At 48.0% G+C, this 24,845-nt stretch overlaps 1 protein-coding gene across 4 annotated transcripts in view; it reads right to left on the minus strand.

Moving 5' to 3' along the window:
* BRWD3 (bromodomain and WD repeat domain containing 3) overlaps positions 1-24,845 on the minus strand; it is a 61,487-nt gene that overhangs the window by 16,104 nt on the left and 20,538 nt on the right. For 3 of the 4 annotated variants that reach the window (XM_085856687.1, XM_085856686.1, XM_085856689.1), the window contains 18 exons: positions 24,560-24,660; positions 24,429-24,469; positions 23,835-23,933; positions 23,487-23,640; positions 23,220-23,354; positions 22,955-23,083; positions 22,323-22,530; positions 21,643-21,771; positions 18,832-19,012; positions 13,711-13,801; positions 13,456-13,590; positions 13,294-13,367; positions 12,590-12,812; positions 3,152-3,271; positions 2,859-2,966; positions 2,053-2,177; positions 1,490-1,572; positions 815-926 (listed from right to left, as the gene is read on the minus strand). In XM_085856687.1, the coding sequence (XP_085712813.1) occupies positions 815-926; positions 1,490-1,572; positions 2,053-2,177; positions 2,859-2,966; positions 3,152-3,271; positions 12,590-12,812; positions 13,294-13,367; positions 13,456-13,590; positions 13,711-13,801; positions 18,832-19,012; positions 21,643-21,771; positions 22,323-22,530; positions 22,955-23,083; positions 23,220-23,354; positions 23,487-23,640; positions 23,835-23,933; positions 24,429-24,469; positions 24,560-24,660 (2,248 nt within the window). The remainder of the gene's footprint in view (positions 1-814; positions 927-1,489; positions 1,573-2,052; positions 2,178-2,858; positions 2,967-3,151; positions 3,272-12,589; positions 12,813-13,293; positions 13,368-13,455; positions 13,591-13,710; positions 13,802-18,831; positions 19,013-21,642; positions 21,772-22,322; positions 22,531-22,954; positions 23,084-23,219; positions 23,355-23,486; positions 23,641-23,834; positions 23,934-24,428; positions 24,470-24,559; positions 24,661-24,845) is intronic. The other variant, XM_085856688.1, reaches the window with a different exon arrangement.

The following is a 24,845-nucleotide window of genomic DNA, read 5'->3' on the forward strand; positions in this document are numbered from 1 at the left end:
ACCATGGGAGGTGAAGACATGCTAAACACCATGGGAAATGAAGACATGCTAATCACTGTGGGAGGGGAAGACATGCTAACCACTATGGGAGGGGAAGGCATGCTAACCACTATGGGAGGTGAAGACATGCTAACCACTATGGGAGGGGAAGGCATGCTCACCACCATGGGAGGTGAAGACATGCTAACCACTGTGGGAGGGGAAGGCATGCTAACCACCATGGGAGGGGAAGGCATGCTTAACCACCGTGGGAGGTGAAGGCATGCTTAACCACAATGGGAGGTGAAGGCATGCTTAACCACCGTGGGAGGTGAAGGCATGCTTAACCACAATGGGAGGTGAAGACATGCTACCACCATGGGAGGTGAAGGCATGCTTAACCACCGTGGGAGGTGAAGGCATGCTTAACCACAATGGGAGGTGAAGACATGCTAAACACCATGGGAGGTGAAGACATGCTAAACACCATGGGAGGTGAAGACATGCTAAACACCATGGGAGATGAAGACATGCTAATCACTGTGGGAGGTGAAGACATGCTAATCACTGTGGGAGGTGAAGACATGCTAACCACTATGGGAGGTGAAGACATGCTAACCACTATGGGAGGGGAAGACATGCTCACCACCATGGGAGGTGAAGACATGCTAACCACTGTGGGAGGGGAAGGCATGCTAACCACCATGGGAGGGGAAACCTTGTTACAGTTTTGCTTGCAGTTGGCACAACCAGCAGATGGTCCATCTCAATCCTAATCGTTCCCTATGGAAGTTCACGGATTAGGACAGTGTGGCGTCATAAATGAAGAACTTACTGTACGACGTAGCACTGGAAAGGGCTGTCGGAATACTGATGCTGCAAAGGTTCTTGTCTCAGTACAACACCATACCACCAGGCATCATCAATAATGGCCCGGAAACGATCACCTGATCGCAATCGCAGAGATAAAATGAGGGAGGCATCACATATTGCACTGGATATGGACAAGACCACGACACTCACATTCCCTTTGGACACAAGGACAAAAAGGCCAAAGAAAAGTCAATTTAACTGTTCACATCAGTCACAGATTCAAACTAGAAGGGCACTCGGTGGAGCGTATACCGACGCCATGTAATGCCTGATCCATGAGAACATATCGGGCCCAATACATTTTTGAAATATCAAACGATATATCGGTTTTGGCCCCATCTCTCAATGGTGAAGAATCACTTTAAAAAATTCTCAGATCCAGATCCGGATTCGGATCTTCACCAAAATAGAATCAATTCTTCCTAGTCACACACTCAACATGTCCACCAGGTTTTGTCCGAATATGTCCAAATTTTTTTTGAGATACCCTGCACACAGACAGACAAACAAACAAACAAAGACAGACAGACGGGTGAAAAACATAACCTCCTTCACCTTTGGTGGCGGAAGCAATTAGGACTTTTCTCAATTTTTATTCAATTCAAGTTTTGTTTCTCCCTCGAAGCAAGTGCCGCACCTGAACTCCACTGCCTCGAGCGCGTCTCAGTGTAGATTTGCCGTAAAACCAAGAAGTCAATGACGTCAGGCATGTCGTGGTACCTAGACCGAAGAATCGGCAGAGACCGTTAGTAACTGAACAGTGGAAATCAGAGAAAGCCAGTGATTGGGTGAAAGGGGTTGATTCGAAGGACAAATAGCGACAGAGTTGTTTGAAATATTTTCTTTCCGAAAAACAACAGCAGCTGCACTGCCCCCCCCCCCCCTTCCTGATATACTGCACATGCCCCCTCTCTCCTATCTCCGACTGAACTACTTTCCCTCCTTTCACAGTTCTCCCACATTCCCCTACATCTATCTCTCTCTCTCTCTCTCTCCCCCTCCCACCATACCCGCACACCCACTCATACATGATAAAAAATATCGTCTCATAAACATTTGGTAAGGAACACAAAATAACCCTTCGCCTCCCTAGCGTCGATCACTTCGCCAGGTATTTGTAAATGGTACAAATCCACTGTGCAATGAGTGTGTCATGCCACTAAAAGGGACGCCATGAACCGAGTGCTTGCCGAGCCTCACTTGATGGAGAATGCCCTATTGGTGAGTGCGTTTGTCTCCGAATCAAGGAACACGAGCTTGAGGCAGCACAGTGTGGGGGGCCCAAGCTCGTACTTTATCCCAACTATCTTCATGAGCTCTTGTTCCTAGAGAGAGGAGAAGGGGGGGCAGGAAGGGGTGGGCAGGGAGGAGGGGGGGGTCATTTCAAACATTAAAAGAAATGAGCTGATGGATAGCTTTCCACGTGAGAAAATGGTGTTTAAAACACGGAAGAGAATCAAACATCTCAGGATTATTTACCCAAAATAAACTCGACAAACATAACGGTTAAAAAACGAACAAACACACAAAAGAAAATCCACAAAATGGACAGGAAGACGATTACAAATCGCCTTTCATCCCATGAGACACAACGTAATCATTCGTTTTTCATTTGAATGGAAATATTTCAACTTGAACAAGACTTACAAAGGTTTGACGATCCATTGTAACATTTTCTCTTTGCACAAAATTGGGAAACAATTTATTTAATGTCGGTTGTTCATCAGGTTGGTTCAAAATCCACAGCTTGGTTGGTATTACATCCCAAGTACCATTACCATGGTAACATACCACATGGGAGAAGCAGCTGCACATTGTTATTGCCACCGTATTACACGCACATCGATAAGGGGACCCGTGCACGCACGTGTATACGCGCACGCACGCACGCACGCACGCACGCACGCACACACACACACACACACACACACACACACACACACACACACACACACACACACACACACACACACACACACACACACACACAGCTGGATCCAGCATACCCTCAGCAGTTGCTTCACCCAAGGCTGTTTACGTGGGTGTACACCAGGTACGCGAGACTTCCGAGCCGCCTGTACGTAAGCCTCATGCCCCTGACGAAAGTACATGACCTGTGAGAGGTTGGGGGAATGCAATGAAAGTGGGATTGTAGAATCACAGAGGAAAGAAGTCAAATATGAGAACATGGACCTCAATGGCCAAGATATCTTGGGTAACAACTCATTTTCAGATAATCTCATGAATACAATAAAATCCAGCCGGTATAGGGGTAAGTTTATTAACCTTCAACCCTCACCTCATCTCCCATCTGTGGTACAAATGGTGTGCGGTGTGGGACGGTGCTCAAGATCCATTCGGGAGGTAGGCATGAGCTCGGGGCCTGGCCCCTTCCATCCAACCGAGCAGCTGCTCGAAGCTGTGTAAACAGGAGGGGTTATGGGTTGGGCAGTTATGGTTGCTATCTTCTTGGTTTGGCACTTATGACTGCAGTTGATATCATTGGTAACAGCATTTGTAAATAAACCTTTTGAATCTTCCTTTCCATTTGCTAAAAACAAACAAACATATATATATATATATATATATATATATATATATATATATATATATATATATATATATATATATATATATATATATATACACACACACACACACCCATGCTTCAGAAAATACTTAAGAAACAGTCGCGAGGACAAAAGAAAACCTGAAAGAACCTCCATAAGATACGGGATGAAACTTTGCCACTACAGCACCAGTCACAGGCATGGCATGTCCACATGCCCACAGAGAGTCCGTACAGATCCAAATCTACCCACATGTACCACGTCCGTGTGTGCTGTATACGTACCTCTACGTTGTAGTAATTGTTGACTGCACATCCCGATCAGGACACGAACTGTACCACTATCAAGTGATACCAACAGTACTGCACATCTCGGTCAGTGGCTTAAGCACTCAAGCAAGCACTCCAACAGACCGCCTGGCTTGGCAAGCGATGACCAATTTCCGTCGATACATCTATGCTCCCGGAAACGCCCGTGCAATGTCCGAATTGGACAAATCAACACTTTTTTGAGGAGTCGGAACGGCTAACACTTTCAAATCTGGAGCTTACATTTTGAAATTCTGCTTAGTTTAAGAGATTCTCTCGGTTATTCATATGCGCAAATGAAATAAAGCCGCGAACGCTGGCATATCCAGGCTTTTATAAGCACTGCAATGTACCCAGCAATTCATAGCGATGATGAACAGGCATTCGATAACAAGAGTGAGGAAAGTGAAAACAACAACTTTCTCGTGAAGAAATCGTTGCGACCTGTCCCAAGTCAAGGCATGGTTGAGCAAGCCAACAAACATGGCGGCTTCAGACCCCAGCGAGGTTACCCAGGAAACGCCTTCAGACCCCAGACAGCAAGGTGTCCGAGGATCACCTGATGAGGCATATAATTAAATAAGATAAAAAAATGACCGTTTTTACAGCCATTTTTCCCTGCTGTGCAGGGGTTTGGCTTTTTTTTTGAGGCAATGTTTTTATGGCCGGATGCCCTTCCTGACGCCAACCCTGGTCGCCTCTTACGACACACAGGGATATGGTACACCTATTCTAACCGGGGCATACACCGGGACCAGTACACTGGCACTCATTTCGCCGACCTCAGAAGGATGACAGGCTGAGTCAACCCCCTGGTGTTAATTCAGCAGCCAACGGGGCTTGAACTCAGGACACTGGGATCCCAAGCCACCACCCTAACCACTAAGCCAACACCAGGCTTGTATATAATTAAATAAGGACGTTAATTATCTTCAAAAGGGGTGTTTTAATTATACCAAACATCCAATTATCATTCTTGCACTTCCTTGGAGTTTTCTTAGTTTTGCATGCAAAGTTTCAGGTTGTTAGGTTTAATGGTTTTGGAGGAGACACACTGACTGACATACACACACACACACACACACACACACCACTCTTCTCTCTCCAAACACACACACACACACACACACACTCTTTTATTAGTATAGATAGTCCATATTATAAATCAGGAGTGTATCTATTTGTCCGTCCGACCCTGAACTACTCCCTGAGTTTTGAGTCTAGGCCCCATCAATCCTTCTGTGGAACAGTTTCGGGGTCCCAGCGGATGTCCTAAGGTGGATGGGAGGTTTCATAAATCCCTCAATACAATAACGATTTTGAGTTTCAATCTGTACAAAGCTGCTCCCTGTCCGGATACCACGTCAGAGCGGCATTTCTCTTCGCTTTCCTCAGGAGTGTTTGTCATATTCAATTTTGTTATATTTATGGTGTAGTATTAATTTGTGATCGGAATGATGCTGTTTGGAAGGAAAATATCGAGAGATTTTGAGTTTAAAGCAGAATGAGGAAATAAAGCGAGGAGTTCCACCCCATGGCATTCATGGATTCAGCATTTGCAGAATCATCATGTTGTGACTGTATAAATATTACTAAACATAGCAAGTTGGAGGTGAAAAAAAAACAACATAGGTTCGAAGGCATCAAAACTAGGTTAGTTACTTAGTTAGTTATTTAATAATTAGATGTGATCAGAAGTGATACTGCCTGTGGAATCCTGGAGGTTGGTGACATGGCCTTCGGTGAGAGAAAGCTCTTGACATCACACTGCCCATTGACTCGAGGGATACATTTCAAATCGGCTAAAGGTCGCTCCAGGGGTGTGTGTTCCATTACCAATCGGCTTGGAGAGTGCTTACCAAGTGGCTTAAGCACTCAAGTAAGCCTCCCATTGAAGCGCCAGCTGCTTGGTAAACTGAACAGACCCCGGCTGTGTTCAATTATCAATAAGCTTGCTATCGCATGCCAAGCCAGCCATTACTTATCCATCCATCCATCCATCAGGACCATACTCTTTACAAAGCGTTGGTGCTGTTAGGTTAGGAAGTCCATTCAGACTCCTTCACGGCGACATTGTTAGATCCTTGTGGAGGATCTCGAAGTCTTCCTCACGTTGTTGTTCTTCATCTTCTTCTTGTGGACTTTTTTGTTTCACAGCCTACAGTTTTCATCGAAACTTCCTGAAACTTGGCGTATACATGTAAAAATACCCCGCGCAGACAGTAACCATCTCCGGTTTTGAAAATTCCTCCGAGAAAAAAAAGTTATGACGTCACAATATCTCTGCTAATGGAAATCGCCTATATCATTATCTCCGAAACTAGGCAAGCTTTTTGAATTTTGTTTGCGGGAATCAAGCCGGGCATTAACACAGATAATTTATCGCAAACCTGATACATCGCAACGACGTCATAATCGTTTTTTGTGAGGTCATCATTAAGAGGACGAGGATCTTAGCTCATTTGAGCTTGTTTTTTTTTGTAGTCATTAAAATGGTTCAAGTTTCAGTTTTTCGAAAAAGGTGAGAAAATCGGACGAACATCGGTGTTTGGACATAAAAAAAAATGTATTCCAATAGCCGTTATCAATGTATCTGGTGTGACGCGATGTGGGGAGGGGGAGTTTTCACCGAGTTACCTTTTGAAGAAACAAAGGTGTATTTTGATTACAACTCGCGCAAAGAAAACGAAGTAAATGCATGGCCGTGACCGCAGCAGCACCCAAAGAAGGTACGTTTTCATAATGCGGAGGAGAGAAAAATCATGAAGCGTTTGTGAAAATAAAAATACAGAAACCGTTTTCACATGTGCATGGACATGTAATTCACATGTGACGTGAAAGAAATAAATTGTGTACGTTCGACATCATTTCTGGATCTGATGAATTGCCAGTACCCACTGTGGAAGACTCGACGTGCAGCATCGAACTGAAGATGTCCAAATGTCATCCATGTTTATTCTCGTGGGTTTCCCACATGTGCCCAACTAGTAATAGGGTAATGCTGTCTCTCTTTTTATTTATTTATTTATTTATTTATGTTGAAGGCTCCAGTCATGGACTGAATCGTCCTCAGAGGCCAAGCCTTAAATAAAGAGAAATAAAAGAGAGAGAATGTAAAGTGAGGAGTGAAAATGAGTGAGTTAGAAAAGTGTGTGATGTTTGTTTGAAAAGTGTGTGATGTTTCTTTGAAAAGTGTGATGTTTGTTTGCAAGAAAGAGATATTAAAGCTAGCCGGGAGCTATAGTTTGAGTGAGGCAGAAAGTAAGACCAGCAATCCTGATGAAGTCAGGTCAGGTTCGATCTGTGACCTGCTACAGGTACCATGTAAACCTGTACTAACCTGTTCCATGGTCGGGTTGGCGGTGACGAAACCGTCTCCCCCGCCAGGTTTTCTGGTGAGGAGGGTGTTTGGATATGGACATCCAGCAGGATTAAAAACAAAACCTGTCAAAGGGCGGAGGAGCTCCTTGTGAGCCAACGGCCATCCATATCTAGTGCCCAACTGTGTCTGCGGACGTCCTCCTGCAGTTGGGTTACTTCTTATTAGGAGGTTGGTGGCAGGATTTGCACTCCGGCCACTGTAAAACCCTTCATTCCTCAAAACGCAAAAACGCAAAAAAAATCTGAAAACCCACTCCATGGGAGTACGTCCTGTGCAGCTTCCCTTCGCAGGGCAGCTCACCGGATGACAGGATTTGGGCAAAGCCTTCGGGACCCCCAATCTTTGATGATAGGAGGGAAACCACGGGGTAACATCCCTGGGTCAGATTGCGGGAGAGTGTGTCGGAGTGGTGCTGAGGTGTCGTCCACCCGACGGCGGTCTCCTTGGGTTAACCTGAGGCGGTCCCTTCGGGTGGGTGCCTGGAATGTCCTATCCCGAAGAGAGGATGATCACCTGTCTCTGTTATCATCTGAGCTCAAGCGTTTGGACATCGGGATTGCAGCTCTCTCTGAAGTTCGGAGACCGGATTGCGGCGAGATAATGGTGGGTGGTTACACCTACTATTGGTCTGGTTGCTCTGATGGTTACCATACCCAAGGAGTTGCTGTAGCTGTGTCCAATAAGCTGACCCCAATGATAATTGAGGTAACACCGGTCAACGAGCGTATTATGAGATTAAGGATTCGTCACTCCTTAGGTGTCATTTCCCTGGTCTCTGTTTATGCTCCGACTGAGGCGAGTGATCTCACCGTGAAGGATGCATTCTACGCCACACTCGAGTCTGTGGTTGATCAGTGCCCCAGGTGAGATACTCTTCTAGTCTTGGGGGATTTCAATGCATCGACTGGAACTGATAGGGACGGTTATGAGGTGTGTGTTGGTCCCCATGGGTCAGGAACTATGAACCAGAATAGCACTAAGTTCCTTGACTTTGCAAGAAGTCATGGACTTAGGGTGGCTGGTTCATGGTTTCAGCGCCCACAAGCTCATCGCTGGACTTGGTATTCCAACGCTGGCGGTGTGGCAAAGGAGATTGACCATGTCCTCATTGACGGTCGTTGGAGGATGATCCAGAACTGCAGGGTCTACCGGAGTGCTCAGTTCCTCAATACTGACCACCTTGTTGTAGCTTGTTGTAGCAACTCTAAAGCTGCACCTTAAATCCTGGAGAATGGTACCATCCCAGCCGAGGCTGGATGTTGGCAAGCTCAGGGATGAGAGAGTAGCTGAGGAGTTTGCGAACAGGCTGAGTGGACACTTGGGGGGTCTGGGTGCTTTGGGGGGTCCTGAAGAGTTGTGGAGCGCCTTCAAGACCACCGTCCTTGATGTTGCCGGTGGATGTCTTGGAGCTCACCACAGGGCAAGGAAGAATTTTGTCTCTCAAGGAACACTAGATACCATTGACCAGAGTCGCAGGGCCAGGCTGAATGGCAGAGCTGAGCTGTTCAGGGAGCTGAGGCGTAAAACTGTACGTGCACTGAGGGTGGACAAGGAGGCCTATGTGCGAGGAATCTGTGAGGGGGTAGAGCATCACCTGTGGACAGGTGATTCTCGTCCCGCTTACAGGGGAATTCGCGGATTACATTCATCCAAGCCCATCCCTCGGAGCACTGCAGTTCGAGCAGAGAGTGGTAGGCTCTTGACAGAGGAGTCTGAAGTGAAGGCCCACTGGGCCGGTTACTTTGAGCGGTTGTACCAGGCTGATCCCCCAGCTGTCGAGTTGGACGTCAAGGGTGTTACAATCCCTGTTGCTGACCCTCGAATCAACTGTGGTCCACCTTCGCTTGTGGAAACACGGGCTGCGGTGAACCGGTTGAAACGGGGCAAAGCTCCAGGGATCTGTGGCATCCATGCCGAACTTCTCAAGGCTGGTGGAAATGCTGCACTCGCGTCGTTGCATGGAGTTTTGTGCTCTGCCAGGAACACAGGCATCATCCCAACTGACTGGAAGAGGGGCCTTGTTGTCCCTCTCTGGAAAGGGAAGGGTGATCGCCAAGACTGCAACAACTACCGAGGGGTGACGCTGCTCTCAGTGCTGGGCAAGGTCTTTGCTCGGATAATTCTTGATAGGGTTCGCCACCATCTGCTTGAGCACCAGCGTCCAGAGCAGTCAGGCTTTACACCAAAGAGGTCAACGATTGACCGTATCCTTGCTCTTCATGTCCTCACCGAACGCAGACGAGAGTTTCGGCAGGGGCTGCTTGCAGCCTATGTTGATCTCTGTAAAGCGTTCGATTCAGTGAATCGGGATGTCCTCTGGAGGATTCTTGGTCTTCGTGGGGTGCCACCAAAACTGATCGATCTGATGTCTGAACTCTACTCTGGTACTGAGAGTGCTGTGAAGTGTGGTGGTACCATCTCTGACTTATTTCCAGTTGTTACTGGAGTTCGTCAGGGATGTGTACTTGCCCCCACACTTTTCAGCACTTGTATGGACTGGATTCTAGGGAGGATGTCGGAGAGATCAAGTTGCGGTGCATCGTTTGGGAATGTCAAGATCTCGGACCTTGATTTTGCAGATGATGCAGTCATCTTTGCGGAGACTTTAGACATCCTCTTGGGGGCCCTCGAGGTGCTGAATGAGGAGTCGGAGCCGCTGGGATTATGGGTTTCTTGGGTCAAAACTAAGATCCAGGCTTTTGGTGACATCTTGGATGCTGCTGTCCTGTCTGTGTCTGTTTGTGGTGAGGATGTTGAGGTCGTGGAGAGATTCACTTACCTTGGCAGTGATATTCATGTCTCTGCTGGCTGCGAGTCAGAGGTCAATAGACGTCAGGATCGGGCCTGGGGAGTCATGGATTCACTGGATCATGGGGTGTGGCGCTGCCGGTACCTGTGCGGGAGGACGAAAGTCCGAGTCTTCAGGTCCTTGGTACTTCCAGTCTTGCTCTATGGATGCGAGACTTGGACTCTGACCAAGGATCTGAGACGGAAACTTAATTCCTTTGGTACCAGGTCTCTTCGGAGAATCCTTGGCTATCGTTGGTCGGATTTTGTGTCCAACGAGCGGTTGCTGAGAGAAACTCGGATGATATTTGTTTCCTGCATAGTCCGTGAGCGTCAGTTGCGGCTGTATGGACATGTGGCTCGTTTTCCTGACGCTGATCCTGCTCACCAGATTCTCTCAGCGAGGGAGTCTCATGAGTGGAAGAGGCCAGTGGGCCGACCATGTGCCTCGTGGTTGCAGCAGGTTGACCATCATCTCAAGGAGATGGGGATGGGCCTGGCATCTGCCCTGGGGGATGGCCAGACGGAGGCCCCTGGAGTACCGGCGGAAAGAGAACGCAGCGACGTGCTGTTCTGGCACATGCTCCCATACCTGACGCTGACCTGAATCCTGACACGGAGGGTGTGAGATGGTTCTGGGCACCACTTTAACAATCCTAAGTCAGAACAGCCGTACTACACTGAGCGGTTGCTTTCTCCAACCTACTACTGTCGACAACCAACTACCTGGTCGGCCTGTGACGGTGGGACAAAGCATTCATCGCCCATTTTGTCTGCAGTGTCCAAGTCTGTCTGTGCTGTCGCATGATGATTGGTATTTCTGCTCGAGTAATACATGAACCGATTTATCAATGAATACAAAATCCCTCCCTTATAAACCAAACTATCCAACCCAACTGAGCTGACATGATCATGTGACCAGCGTTTTCATCTCCACCAACACTTCCACGTCTTCCTCTGAATCGCTCACACAAGGCTCAAAACGATACGGCTCCACAATTCGCCCGAAAGCGTTTGCATCACTAATTTCGTCTCCAAGAGTTTCTTCACAATCCCAGTTTATCAGTTTCAACATTCTGAGAACCTTCCGTGCTACTCATGACGGTGGAATCGGTGTCGGAATCCGAGCTCGACGTGCACCGTTTCTCGATGTCAACCGCCGTTCAAATCAATGTGGTTTCGAGGTGTGACGTCACTGGCGAAATAAAAAACGACACTCTCGGGCTTTTTTTTTTTGACGCTTTGTGATTGTCAAAAAATAAAAATAAAAATTGCATTTTTTTTTTGTCCTTTTAAGGCCCCGTCACACCTTGACGATTTAGCCAGCGTATGCCTGATGTATGAAAAATTTGGCTAAAACGCTGGCACGCGTCGAATACGTTATGGGTAAGTTTGTATACGTTAAGAGCACGCTGGCATACGTCGTAGTACGCCGAGCTGTTAGACAAATTTTCCATGCTTGAAATTTTTCGATGTATGCCAGCGTATGACTCATATGTTCCGCAGAACGCTGGCCATAAGTTGTAGGCACGTTACGCGATCGTTGACACACGTTACTTGTAAGTTACTCACAAGTCGAAACACGTCAAGGTAATGGTTAGCGTCAGTGTTCCAGACTCCCTGGTTTTTTTTTCTTTCTTTTTGTTTTTTCTTCGGTATGACGGTGATGTTGACACTTCGATTTCTAGTGTGGTTATGATTTAACGTGTTTCGACTTATGAGTAACTTACAAGTAACGTGTGTCATACGCCGAGTAAGTCGAGAAATTTTCAACATGCTGAAAATTTGTCGACGTACTACGACATATGCCAGCGTACTACGACGTATACAAAACTTACCCATAACGTATTCGACGTGTGCCAGCTTGGTTCGGCAAATTTTTCATACGTCGGCATACGCTGGCTAAAACATCAAGGTGCGACAGCAGCTTCACACTTCGATGTCCAGTGCGGTTATGATTTGAATCGTCGAGCCGCAGCCTATGAATAGCCTACGCCACGTGATCGTCGGCGATACGCTGCCGCGCTATGCATAAGTTAGACTATCGTTGGGCATAGGTTGTGAACGCCGACAACACGCTCAGCATTCGTTGGTATAAGTTATCTATATGTGATTGAAACGTTCTGTGTACGTTAATAATGCGTTATGCATACGTCCAACACGTTATTATACGCCCAAAACTTAAAAAAATATCAATAGCTCAGCGTACGCCAGCATTTTACATACATTTTGATACCTTGCCATACGCTGGCTAAAACGTCAAGGTGTGACAGCCCCTTTAAATGAGACTGTGATTCATGACTTTCAATGGTTTTGTGTTTGGGTTCCCCTTTCAACCCATTTTCCTCTCCTATTCTCTTGAAGCACCAGGTTTATACAATTACAACTCAAGACATTCATCATATCACCGATTTGTTTTTTTCCAACCAGTGCCACTCTTCTCTTCTAACCAGTGCAAGAATAAAAGGATTCTCTTTTTTTTTTTTCTTCCTTTTTCGATCATGGTATTGTGATCACAGGTGTCTCCGAGTAATAATTAAACGTTAACCCTAAAACATTGAAAACACTATCCACAACGGTAAATGTAGCAGGTCGATTAGACATCGAGCGGCCAGAGCCTGAAGCAGCAGGCGAGGCTGAAAACACAGACACAGACACAGACACAGACACACACACACTCCAGCCCTCACCTTTTGCCTGCAGCTCTTCTTGCCTCTGAACCACTGATGTTCCCCATCGCTCCCTGGCTCCGAATCGTGGCTGCCGTCCACGTTCACTTCTTTATCGTCAGAGGACGTCGATTCCACTTGGCAAGGGACCCGACGGCGCTGTCGGCACCGGGTGGATCGCTTGGGCGGTTGCAAGTTCACTCCGGCCTCGGTGATCCAATCGGAATACTCACTAAGAGAGTCACTGAGGATGCATTGGCCGAACGAATCAAGGCCCGATAATGGAAATGGTAGGGGATTAAGATTTCGGAAAACACCTCTGCACCTCACACAAATTCTTGCATCAATATGTTATGGGGTGGTGTGAATGTTAAAGTGCATGGATAAGTTAGAGGAAGATCAAACCTCATCTGCTGAGCAACGCAGACAAATGAGCAAAATATCAATTTCTCCGCCTGAAAGCCACACCATTTCCCTCCTTATGTCAATGCTTGATCTCAATCCCCATTGTGGGCCAAGTCGATCCCACCCATTACAAGTTCACCACCATTCTGCTTTGTCCGTGTCATTTCATGCTCCAAAGTGAGCAAGTGAACAATGGACATGGGCACGTGAGAGCCGCAAGGAATTCTACAAATGACTGTGCAAAAGCACAGTCAGCTGTAACATTCACACGGATGATTGTGCAAGCACAGGGAGGTAAAAAAAAAAATGTCTGCCATTACCTTGAAGAGCTGCTTGTACTCTGCCATTCTTCCTCATCCGAAGAAAGTTCATCTCTGCTGTCTCCTCCGGTATTCTGCATCCACAGCAAACAACATGGTGACAGCGAATGTCCCAAGAAGACGATTCCCCTCCTCCCTCCCCCCAGTTATGTGCACCCGTACATCGGTCGTGGTGTTTCCGGTAGCATCCTGGAGCTCTCCGGGACCGTTCTGCAGGAATGTTCTTCGACGGTTTGCTGTGCTACTGCTCTTCTGCCTCGCCTTACCCTGCCGACTGACCCCCTCGGAAGTCTCCACCTGGATACGAGACACACAAAAACCGACTCATTATATTCTTCTTCACTACGCAACCTTAATAAACGACAAAATCTCAAAGCCTACGGGCTCCTCGACGAGTGTGCAGTCGCGGCGCCTCACCCTGTGTTGTCCAAGAGGTTTTGCATCCTTCTCCCGCTCGTATACATCAATCTCCTCCTGTCCCCGAGCTGCTCGTACTGCCTCCTGAATCCTGATCGATGGGACGAGGAACAAGTGACATGCTGTGACTGCACGGAAACACCGAATACCTTGTACCCTACCGACTCCACACCGTACGTGAATGGGGTTCTCTCATTGATCATTTCTTCAATCTTTCCTTTCGAGTTTACATCGAGTCATTGAGTAGCAATGTTTGTTTGGGATCCTATTACCTCATCTTATCAAACCCAGCCAACTCATCAAACCCACACAAGTACACTGACACTCCGTCTCACAAAGGTGAAGGGTCATCCGACATAAATTGTATGCTTATTCTGTTTGTTTTTTTCCCTCTGTCTGTCTTTCCGATAATTTTGCTATTAAACTACTCGATGAAGGACCAGAAAACCCATTTCATTATAAAGGTCATCGTCTGAGGAGTTCCGTGTCCATATTCCATTACTTATGACCTTGGATGTTTTCTTTAACATATATTTTTAACTAAATCGCTATTTTTACTGAAGAATCAACAGATGACGGAATCTCATGAGATTGTGAATTACACGTTAAAAAAAAAAGAAGTACTTTTAACATTGTTCTGAACGGATGGGAACAGGAATATTAACAGTGGGAAGAAAGGGGGAATGGAGGGCAGGGAGTTGGGAGAGGGAGGTTGAGGAGTTGGGAGGGGAGTTGAGGACGTGGGATTGGGTGGGAGGGAGGTGGGGGTTTTGGTTTTGAGGGCTTGAAGTCATATTTTATATGATGTGAAATTTCCGTGGGTCCCTACTGTATTGAAAAAAAAAAGAAAAAAAGGGCAATACCCCTGGGAGCTCACCTGGTCGTGGCTGGATTAAAAAAAATAGCTCCGCAAAGCGGGCGTAACCCCTCAGCCCATGCATTGTAAAAGGAAGCAGTGATATCACGATGATGCAGTCAGTTAGAGCACGTTGGACGTCGTATCGAAAATCAATCAGACTTCAAGATGGCTACTGTGGCGGCCACACTGAAAATCGCAGCGCGCCCATTTTCGAAACGAACCTTCCTCTACTCAACCCCAACATACCCTGCAAAAATGGATTTAATCGGACAAGGCGTTCTCTTCGAAATTGACGGAAACCAAAAGTTGACAGACGCCCGGACAACGCCTGTGACGAAAATACCCCATAGCCCAATTCGGGCTGAGGGTTAAAAAGCAGGGAACTACTGGTAGGAGTGGATAACCCACAAAATCTTTTAACGAAGAAGAAGGTATAAATGTCACTACGACCTGGCCCATCAACATACCTATTGATGTTTTTCTTTTTTTAATGGCGTGAACAAACTTTGGGATATCACGGGTGATGAAGGTTATGGTCAAGTTTAATCAAAACTGCGTATGTAGTTTCGGAGAAGAGAGAAAATACCTATTTTGGGGGAGGCAACCCCCCCATACCCCGCCTTTTCTAATGACGTGAACAAACTAAAGTTTGGAACATCACAAGTGATGAAGGTTGTGGTCAACTTTCATCAAAATCGTGTGTGTAGTTTCAGAGAAAAAAGCAGATACCTATTTGGGGGACAACGCCCTTGTAAATCCTCTGAGACCCCGATTTTTTAAAAAAAATGCCATGAACAAACTTTGGTAGATCATGGGTGATTAAAGGTTGTAGTCAAGTTTCATCAAAATTGTCTGTGTGGTTTTGGAGAAGAAAGCAAACACATATTTTGCGGGGCAACCCCCACATAGATCCCTTTAGACCTTCATTTTTTTAATGTCATAAACAAACTTTCATACATCATGGGCAGTGAAGGTTGTGATCAAGTTTCATTGGAAAAAAAAACAAAAAGCAATTTTTTTTTCAGACAACGGTCCTGTAGGTCACCTGTCTGGTTTCCCAAAAAGTTGAGTGACGGATGGATCAGGGTTAAAATATGAGATGGATGTAAAATACACATTTTAGGCCAGGTAGTAGTGACATGATGTTCACAGGAGTGCAACTCCCTGTTGTCTGTAAGCCTTAGCTTTTGAGACATTGCCCACTTCCATTTTGATAATGTCACAGCTAATGTGTCAACATTAGCTATATTTGATCAGGTGCAACGCCAATGGGTCTATAATTAACATTTTTCAAGATATTGCCCACTTTCTGTATGATGATGTCTCTGGTGGCCATTTTGTGTTGCAGATCAGCTTCTTTTAAACAAATGTTTCCGCAGGTTGTCGATCACATATTTTAAGTTTTGCATTGATCGGTTAAGCAGTTTCGGAAAAGTTGAATGGTATATATTTTTGTAGACAGAGTCAAGGCTCATGGAAGAGCTAGAACACTGAATGGATCAGGATGCAACAAGACATCAGGATGCAAGAGGATCAGGATCAGGAAAGGAATAGAATAAAGGGGGAAACACAAACAGCAGAGTCGAAGGACAAAATAGAGCGAGACTTGGACAAGCAATGGGTGTGGGGAGGAATAAGGGGCAGGAAAGGATGGATATAGAAGTAAGCTCTCAGGAAGGAAGAAGTGGAAATTTGAAAGGAGGAGTGCTTGCTGCAGGAGGCGGCAGGGGGTTAATGAGGGTAAAAAAATATCATGGTTTTGGATTTGGGATGATCCGAGGTAGTGGTGAACAACTGTCTTGAAGACCTGGAGGGCAGAATGAGATTGAAGAGGATGTGGAAATTGGTTCCACAGGTGGGGAAAAAAAGAGGAACAAATGAGTGGAGGTGAGAAGTGATCCTGGATTTTGGTAGTTTCACCAGAAGGGGTTGATGGTGGACCATTAAGGAACCTTGGGGGAGGGGAAGGGGGAGGGTAGGAGGAGGAATGACGACAAAGCACGGAAAGAGCAGAGAGCTGTTGCAATACCAGGAAGAAGACAAGAAAGTTGCAAGACCAGAAAAAAGGTGATAAAAGACAGAAACACCACTGACCTGTCTACAATGGCGAAGTGATAGGCCCACAGACTCGGCTTCATCGTGGGAGATTACAATAATCTTGAGTAGGCCTTGGTTTCCATGGCATCAAGGAGAGCAAGGTGTGAGGCAGGGGCGTCATCCCAGAGGGGGGTAACAGGATTACATCAAGCTGTGGATGAAGCCATTGTAAGCGAATAGGAGTTCAGGTGTGCTAAGGAAGCTGATCGTGAGACCCAGGAGTTTGAATGACTGAACTTCCTCAAGAGAGTTGTTAAGAAAGTGGATAGGGGGGTTTTCCAGACAATCCTTTTGGAGAGAGAGATGGTGAGAGTGCGAGATTGGTCAGGATCGAAAGACATATTCCACGTGCTTGCGCAGCTTTTGATTCTATCAACGTCTGTAAGAGGCGACAGCCTGCCTGTCTGAAGGATGAGGAATGTCACGGTAGAAGATGGAGTCATCAGCAAATAGGTAAAGAGGATTTTCCAGAAAGTCAGACATCATGATGAAGATGAGTAATAGGACTGGGCCCTGAACACTGCCTTGAGGCACTGCAGCCTTGACAGGGAGAGGAGGTGAAAGGATTCCGTTGAGTTCCACACGTTGGCTACGAGAATAGAGGAAGCCAGTAAGCCATGTGTGTAGTTTGCCTTGGATCTCATCAGCAGAGTTTGGAGAGTAAGGCAGGATGCCAGACTGTGTTGAAACCTCGGGATATGTCCAGAGACGGCCATGATCTCATGTCTGACATTGAGGGCCTCCATGCATCGTTGGGTCAATTGAAGCAGCATGTCCAAGGTGGAGTGACCTGGTCTGAAACCACGTTGGTGATCTGAGATGAGGTTGTTGGAGAAAAAGAATGATTTTATGTCTACTGTGATGATGGATTCCATGACCTTGCTGATGATTGGAAGTAAGATGATGGGTTTGTAGTTAAGGAGATCAGCTGTTTTTTTTACCTTTTTTATGGAACACAGTGATGTCTGATTTCCAAGGAGATGAAAGTTGACTTCGGGCAAATGGTAGGATCAAAAGGGCAGAGAGGGACAGAGAGGAAGTGCATTCGAGCAGCAGAGCAGGTTTTCAGGACACGTGAGCTGACGCCGTCCGGTCCAGTAGCAGAGTCAGAATCAAGGGTTGAAAGAACCTTCTCCACCTTCTCAGGTACAAAAGACACAGAGTCCAGGAGCAGTTGGGTACGACTGGGAAGGGTGGGTACAGAGAGTGAGTGGTTGGGGACACAAGATTTGGAAGCAAACACAGAATTGAGGCACGAGGCCTTCTCACGAATGGAATCAGCTGTTGCGCAATTTCAATTGAGGGGAGGGATGGAAGGGGGAACACACACCAGAGACAGACTTAGGAAGATGCCACAAGGTTTTCGAGGAATGAGACAAGTTTGAAAGGTCATTCTTGAAGTTGGACAGATGTTGTTTCAGGCTCTCCCGAGAGTGGACACACACTTGTTGTGGACATTTTGGAATGCACCGAGATTTCCTTTTGGTCGGATTTGCCTTCTAGGAAGAGTAGGCAAGTTGTTTCGGAACAACTGTATCACCGCAGGATTCAGTGCACCAAGGGCGTGAAGGAGGACGCGATAACTGAAGATGAGATGGGATGAATCGGTTTCAGAGAAGAAGATTTTTGAAAGGTTTTCTTTTGCTCGAATATGGCTGCCAGACCACAAGACTGATGACGTCATTGTTAACGCACTGTATTTCCCTTGGGTCGCTGATCAGAAATTTAAAGTTTCTCAGTGAATGTTTAGTGGTTTGAGAGAAGAAGATGGTTGAAGGTTTCACAGCAATCAAAAATGGCAGCCAAATCGATCAAAATTAAAGTACTTTTGGGACGTTTAAACCATACGATGACATAATTACAGGTTGTAGGGGAGGATGCCATGAACACAATTGGAGTTCTACCACACCAAAGATCATTTTGGCCAAGTTTGGTCACAATCCCATTGTCAGTTTCGGAGAAGAAGTTGCAAGTGTTTACGGACGGACGACAGGCCATCCCCATAAGCTCACCTGAACTATGTTCCAGGTGAGCTAAAAATACGTTTCACTTGTACTGTTGGTGCAACGTTAAACACAAGATCAAAACGATGATTAAAGCTAGCACAACAACAATATTGAACGATTAGGTACATTCCGTGTCCGCTCTCGGCTCAAATAACTTACTCCCGAAGAGCCGAAGGTAGTTCAGGGACCACGACTCGGTTGGACCACACTAGGAGGTCTGGAGGAGTCGAAGCCGGTGAAGCAGTGGTTACGTGAGGGGTCTCCACGTGGGGGGCACTGCTTCCGCTTGTAGCAACACCACGCGTAGGTGAGCGGTGCACAATACCTGGGCTGCGTAGGCCTGAGTCACAAGATTAATCCGAGAGAAGGATATATACAACTACATACACACAGGATAATTATTTAGTGCTTAAATTTTTATTTTTTTTAAACATTAAAATTTATATTTAGAAAAGAAACAAAACAGGTATGCCAGTGGGGAACAATAATCAATATGAACTTCAATTCTGTCCTTTCAGGTTCTTCCCCGTAGTCGTTCAAGAAGGAAGCACGTCACCACGTCACATCGTCTGCCATCACTACCCACGAGTCTCCAACTCCTGTTAGTCCTTTACTTTAAACATCTCCATTCTCCCTCATCCACTGTTCCTCTCCACCCTACTTTGGGTTTGTCAACCTTCGACCTTATTGTTATTTATTTTTTATTCCTTCCACCTTGTTATTGTTAACCTTCCACCCTCTGGTTATGTTATTCATCTCCTCCATGAGCCTTGACCTCTGTGTGCGAAACAATTTGGAGAGAATACTTTCAAATTGACCATCCGTGTGAAATCGTTCCAAAACAGTCCTGGGCGACATCACAAATCGTTTCAAAAGAAAAGTAAAAAATGAATTGATCAATTTCAATATTACACCACGAAAACAAATATCCAGAGGTTAATAAAAACGGAAACCCATCAATTAGTGCAGATTGGCACCGCTGGTTAAAAACAAAAAAAAATTAATAAGAATCCTAATTTATTTCGAAAATCAAGGCCTTGTATCATTAATTGCTTTAATGATTGAGTGACGTGCTAGTACAACCTTTTCCCAACGCTTTACAACAAAACAAAAAGGTCCATAGTGAAGGAGCAAGAGAGGGGCGGGGAGAGGAGCGAGGGAGGGACGGGGAGAGGAGCGAGGGAGGGACGGGGAGAGGAGCGAGGGAGGGACGGGGAGAGGAGCGAGGGAGGGACTGGGAGAGGAGCGAGGGAGGGACGGGGAGAGGAGCGAGGGAGGGACGGGGAGAGGAGCGAGGGAGGGACTGGGAGAGGAGCGAGGGAGGGACGGGGAGAGGAGCGAGGGAGGGACGGGGAGAGGAGCGAGGGAGGGACGGGGAGAGGAGCGAGGGAGGGACGGGGAGAGGAGCGAGGGAGGGACGGGGAGAGGAGCGAGGGAGGGACGGGGAGAGGAGCGAGGGAGGGACGGGGAGAGGAGCGAGGGAGGAACGGGGAGAGGAGTGAGGGAGGGACGGGGAGAGGAGCGAGGGAGGGACGGGGAGAGGAGCGAGGGAGGGACGGGGAGAGGAGCGAGGGAGGGACGGGGAGAGGAGCGAGGGAGGGACGGGGAGAGGAGCGAGGGAGGGACGGGGAGAGGAGCGAGGGAGGGACGGGGAGAGGAGCGAGGGAGGGACGGGGAGAGGAGCGAGGGAGGGACGGGGAGAGGTGCGAGGGAGGAACGGGAAGAGGAGCGAGGGAGGGACGGGGAGAGGAGCGAGGGAGGGACGGGGAGAGGAGCGAGGGAGGGACGGGGAGAGGAGCGAGGAAGGGACGGGGAGAGGAGCGAGGGAGGGACGGGGAGAGGAGCGAGGGAGGGACGGGGAGAGGTGCGAGGGAGGAACGGGAAGAGGAGCGAGGGAGGAACGGGGAGAGGAGCGAGGGAGGGACGGGGAGAGGGGCGAGGGAGGGACGGGGAGAGGGGCGAGGGAGGGACGGGGAGAGGCGCAAGGGAGGAACGGGGAGGGGTGCACGGGAGGAACGGGGATAGGAGCGAGGGAGGGACGGGGAGAGGAGCGAGGGAGGGACGGGGAGAGGAGCGAGGGAGGGACGGGGAGAGGTGCAAGGGAGGAACGGGGAGAGGAGCGAGGGAGGGGCGGGGAGAGGAGCGAGGGAGGAACGGGGAGAGGTGCGAGGGAGAAACGGGGAGAGGAGCGAGGGGGGGACGGGAGAGGAGCGAGGGAGGGATGGGTGGTGGGATCAATAGGGGGAGAGCGAGGACACCAAGTGGTGAGAAGGGGCGGAGGAACGAGGATGGGGATGTGGGGAGGAGCGAGGGCGGAACACGGGGAGGCGTGAAGGCGGGACGACGGAGGAGCACGGGCGGGACGGGCGGAGGAGCTCGGGCGGGACAGGCGGAGGAGCGCGGACGGGACGGGCGGAGGAGCACGGGCGGGACGGGCGGAGGAGCACGGGCGGGACGGGCGGAGGGACAGGCGGAGGGGCGAGGGCGGGACGGGCGGCGGAGCGAGGGCGGGACGGGCGGAGGAGTGAGGGTGGGACGGGTGGAGGAGCGAGGGCCAGACGGGCGGAAGAGCGAAGGCGGGGGATGGGGAAGAGAGAGGGCAAGACATGGGGAAGAGCGAAGTTGTGATGGAGGGAGGAGTGAGGGAGGGATGGGGAGGACAAGGGTGGGATGGGGGGAAGGGTGGGATGGGGGGCAGAAGCAACGAGGATGGAACAAGGGGAGCAGCGAGGGTGGGACAGTGGTATCGATGGTGAGCGAGAGTGGGATGGGGGGTAGGAAGGAGGGAGGTATGCCTGAGAGGAGCAAAGGAGGGATGGAGGGGAGCAGCGAGGGATGGCGAGCGAGGGAGGGATGTGTGAGAAGAGCGATGGAGGGACGGGGGGGGTTGCATGGAAGGGACGGGGTGAAGGAGGGAGGAAGGGGAAACTGAAGGAATAGGGTGGAGGAAGGAGGGAGTTCTCAAAATACCTGACGCCATGGCAACATTTTCCGCACTGCCTGGCGCCCTGTCTGGTGGTTGAACCCCAAGCCGACGATCCTGAGCTTGCAGCAGTTCCTGGATGATGTCATCCAAAGGGCTAGTATTGGGAAGCCAATCTGAGGAGTTGGGAATGAACAAGCCTAGTTATTAACACGCTTTGAGTTTCATTGTGGTTGTCCAATTTAGTTCTATGAATTTGAATAAAAAATGACCACATCACAGCACCACTACTGTGGGGAACAGGTGCTGGCATTGTTCACTGTAATGGAACATTATTAATCAGTTGGATGAAACGCAACGATGGAGGGAAATCTGACTCACAAAGAAGACTTGCAAGAGAAGCTGTCAATCACTTCCTAGAGGCCTGACATCTGACTTCTCAAAATGGCGAGAGTCAACCGGAGCATTCCGATTTGAACACGTGGATGTATGTGCAGGCCTAGTAAACATAAAACTCGCTAATCAAATGGATGATTGCAAAAATTGGAGAAGGCTCAGGAATGGATGTCTGTACCGAGCTCTGTTGCACCATCAAGGTTTCAACCTACGAACCTCAATACCCTTAGGAATGGTGGGTTTTAATGATGATCCAAGACCAATGGGTTGGACGCAGAATACCCACCGTGTGCTCATCGTTCTCTTATGCACAAACGACAGGTTGCCTCACCGGACGGCGTAAGGTATTCAAGGCCGCAGGATTCGCGGCCCGGTACGAGGCGCTGGAAGCGTGGCGCATGAGGGTTGCCATCGATGTCCACTAAAAATGGTGGGGGCATCAGATGGGGTGCCAGCTGCGTCTGCTCGTCCACTACATAGTTGTTAACATCACGCAAGAGCGGGCGGTAATCGGTGTGAAAGAACATCTGATCCGGTATCTATGGGCAGCAAAGACAGCACTCAATCACTTTGATTCAAAACTCGAGGGAGCAATAGTACCTTGAGTATTAACCAATTGGTAACAAGAACTTGTTGGATTAATTAAAATGATAACAGTCATCGCAGAGATCAAGACAGAAGGCCAAGTCACAATTGTGGACTCAAACGCCCTGGAACCTGGTGTTCTTTTGGCCAAATGGGCAAAGACTCACCATTTGTAAATATAAAATAATTCGTTTTGAAGTTTTTGAAACATGACTGCTCCCTCAACCTCCCATTAGAAATCGTCGATCCACTTCTGATAAACATTAAAAATAACCTTACAACCATCAGCGCATCAGATATAACAACCATTTAACGAAAGCATCCGCGCTGAGCAAGTCCTGTGGTCCCCAACCACCTTTGGAAGGCGTGTTCACTCACCTTACTGTACCGATGACTGGAACCGAAGCCAAACAACAGCAGATGTCCATGCGAGTCGGTGCATGCAAAATGGAGGCCATCCGGTGAAAACTTGCAGTCGAACACCGCACCATGACCCTGACCCTCAATCTGGTGAGAAAAAAAAAAAAAAACAAGAACTAAGTGGTCAAAATGTTCTTCATTTCAATAATCGTTCGGTGCAAACATGAAAAGCTCGGCTGGAAAGTTTACGTTTTCTTTTATCACAACATGACAAGAACCGAACCATGTTGAAGAACGAGCGGATTTTCACTCCACGCTCGATGTCCCACACGATGACGTTGCCGTCATGGCCTGCCGAGAGCAAAACGCGCCGGTCCAGCGGGTGAGGTTCCAGGACAAACACCTCATCATCATGAGCCTATGGTGTACAAGAGGGCCGAGGATTACGACGATGACTTTTGACGAATGAAGAACCAGGTAAAGAAAAGTGAACGATTTGAAATGGAGGGTACGGTGGTGTGCCATCACAGGCACGTGACATTAACCCCACCGAGAGTGCGTGCAGCAGCTGGCCGGTATAAGAATCCCAGACTTTGAGCAAAAGCGTGTTCACTGCCGTGATGACGGTGCGGTCTTGTCGATCCCATGACACCATCGTGACCCTCAGCTTGAACACTTTGTCCTCTGCTATTGGTGTTGCAGTTCTGTAAAGGATGGAGACACAACCACATGAGTCCCTCATGTGCTGTTTGCTCTGCGTGGCGGTGCAACTTTCGACTGCTGCCGATTACTTGGTTAATGAGAGAACCTCGTGCGTTTGCTATTCTCCAAGTAACCAAGTAATTCTGCGTGAGAGGTCTTGAGTGCCAACAAAGACTTGCGATTGGTATAAACATACCCAGTCAGCTTTGTAGACATGTCCAACAGCACACTGCGCCAGGCCTGCCGCCGGTACTGCCAAACCCTGGCCGTCCCATCCCTACTGCCGCTCACGAACCTGTGGCCACCATGCACACACGTTGACATACAACAGGGCGTTGTCGGATCTCAACTGGGCTTCAAGGTCAAAGGGCAAATGGAATGGCTCAAAAGCTAGTTACAAGCGCTGTTAATTGGAGAGATCAGAGGGTAGTGCCCACCAGTCCGAGTCAGAGGCATGACCAGTGTAGTTGGAACTCCCTGCATCTCAACTGTCCAAGACCAGGCAGTGAAGACACAGTTATTGCCAAGACCCAGAACTGCCCAAGACCCAGTTATTGCCAATTTGAAAGGAGTCTATTATTGCTGGTTAATTTCCTAGGGTGAGTTATCAACCTGGCCCTTCCTCAGCCTAGTACATGAACACCGTTTAAATTGAAAAATATTTGTTTTCCTTATATTTGGTCATTTCCCTCGTACTAGAGAAATGTCATTCAACCCATGCTGATCATAGCCAGAGTTAAAGGTGTGACAATAGCTTCATGTTGTGATTATTTGGCGTTCTCACACAGACCTGTCTCCAGCCCAGGAAAATTGGATGCTGTCAACTTTATCCTGAAAAGAGAATGGAAGGAACAAAGTCAAAATATCATGGACCACAGTTAAAGGATGATTGTACGTGCGAATACAGGCCGACAAGCTCACCACGTGGTCTTCAAGCTCTGCTACCTTCGCCGGTTGGTCCCATCCCAAGTAGTAAACGCGGATCACGTGATCAGTGCTTCCAGTGGTTAGAAACATCCCTCCTGGTGTATTGGGAATAACGGCACAGTATTAAAACAGATTTAAATTAAAAAATGGCTGACAGGCAAGAGTGCTGGAAAAAGCACTCTGGGGTCTTAAAGCAGCAAAACCTGCACTCAGTGATAGGGCAAACCAAACCAAATTGGGGAGGGGGTAATCGAACAGGAAACAATGATTGGGAAACATT

The sequence above is a fragment of the Eptatretus burgeri genome, chromosome 15, assembly GCF_056783735.1.
Source record: "Eptatretus burgeri isolate ZD-2024b chromosome 15, Ebu_testis_v1, whole genome shotgun sequence".
Taxonomy (NCBI): Eukaryota; Metazoa; Chordata; class Myxini; order Myxiniformes; family Myxinidae; genus Eptatretus; species Eptatretus burgeri.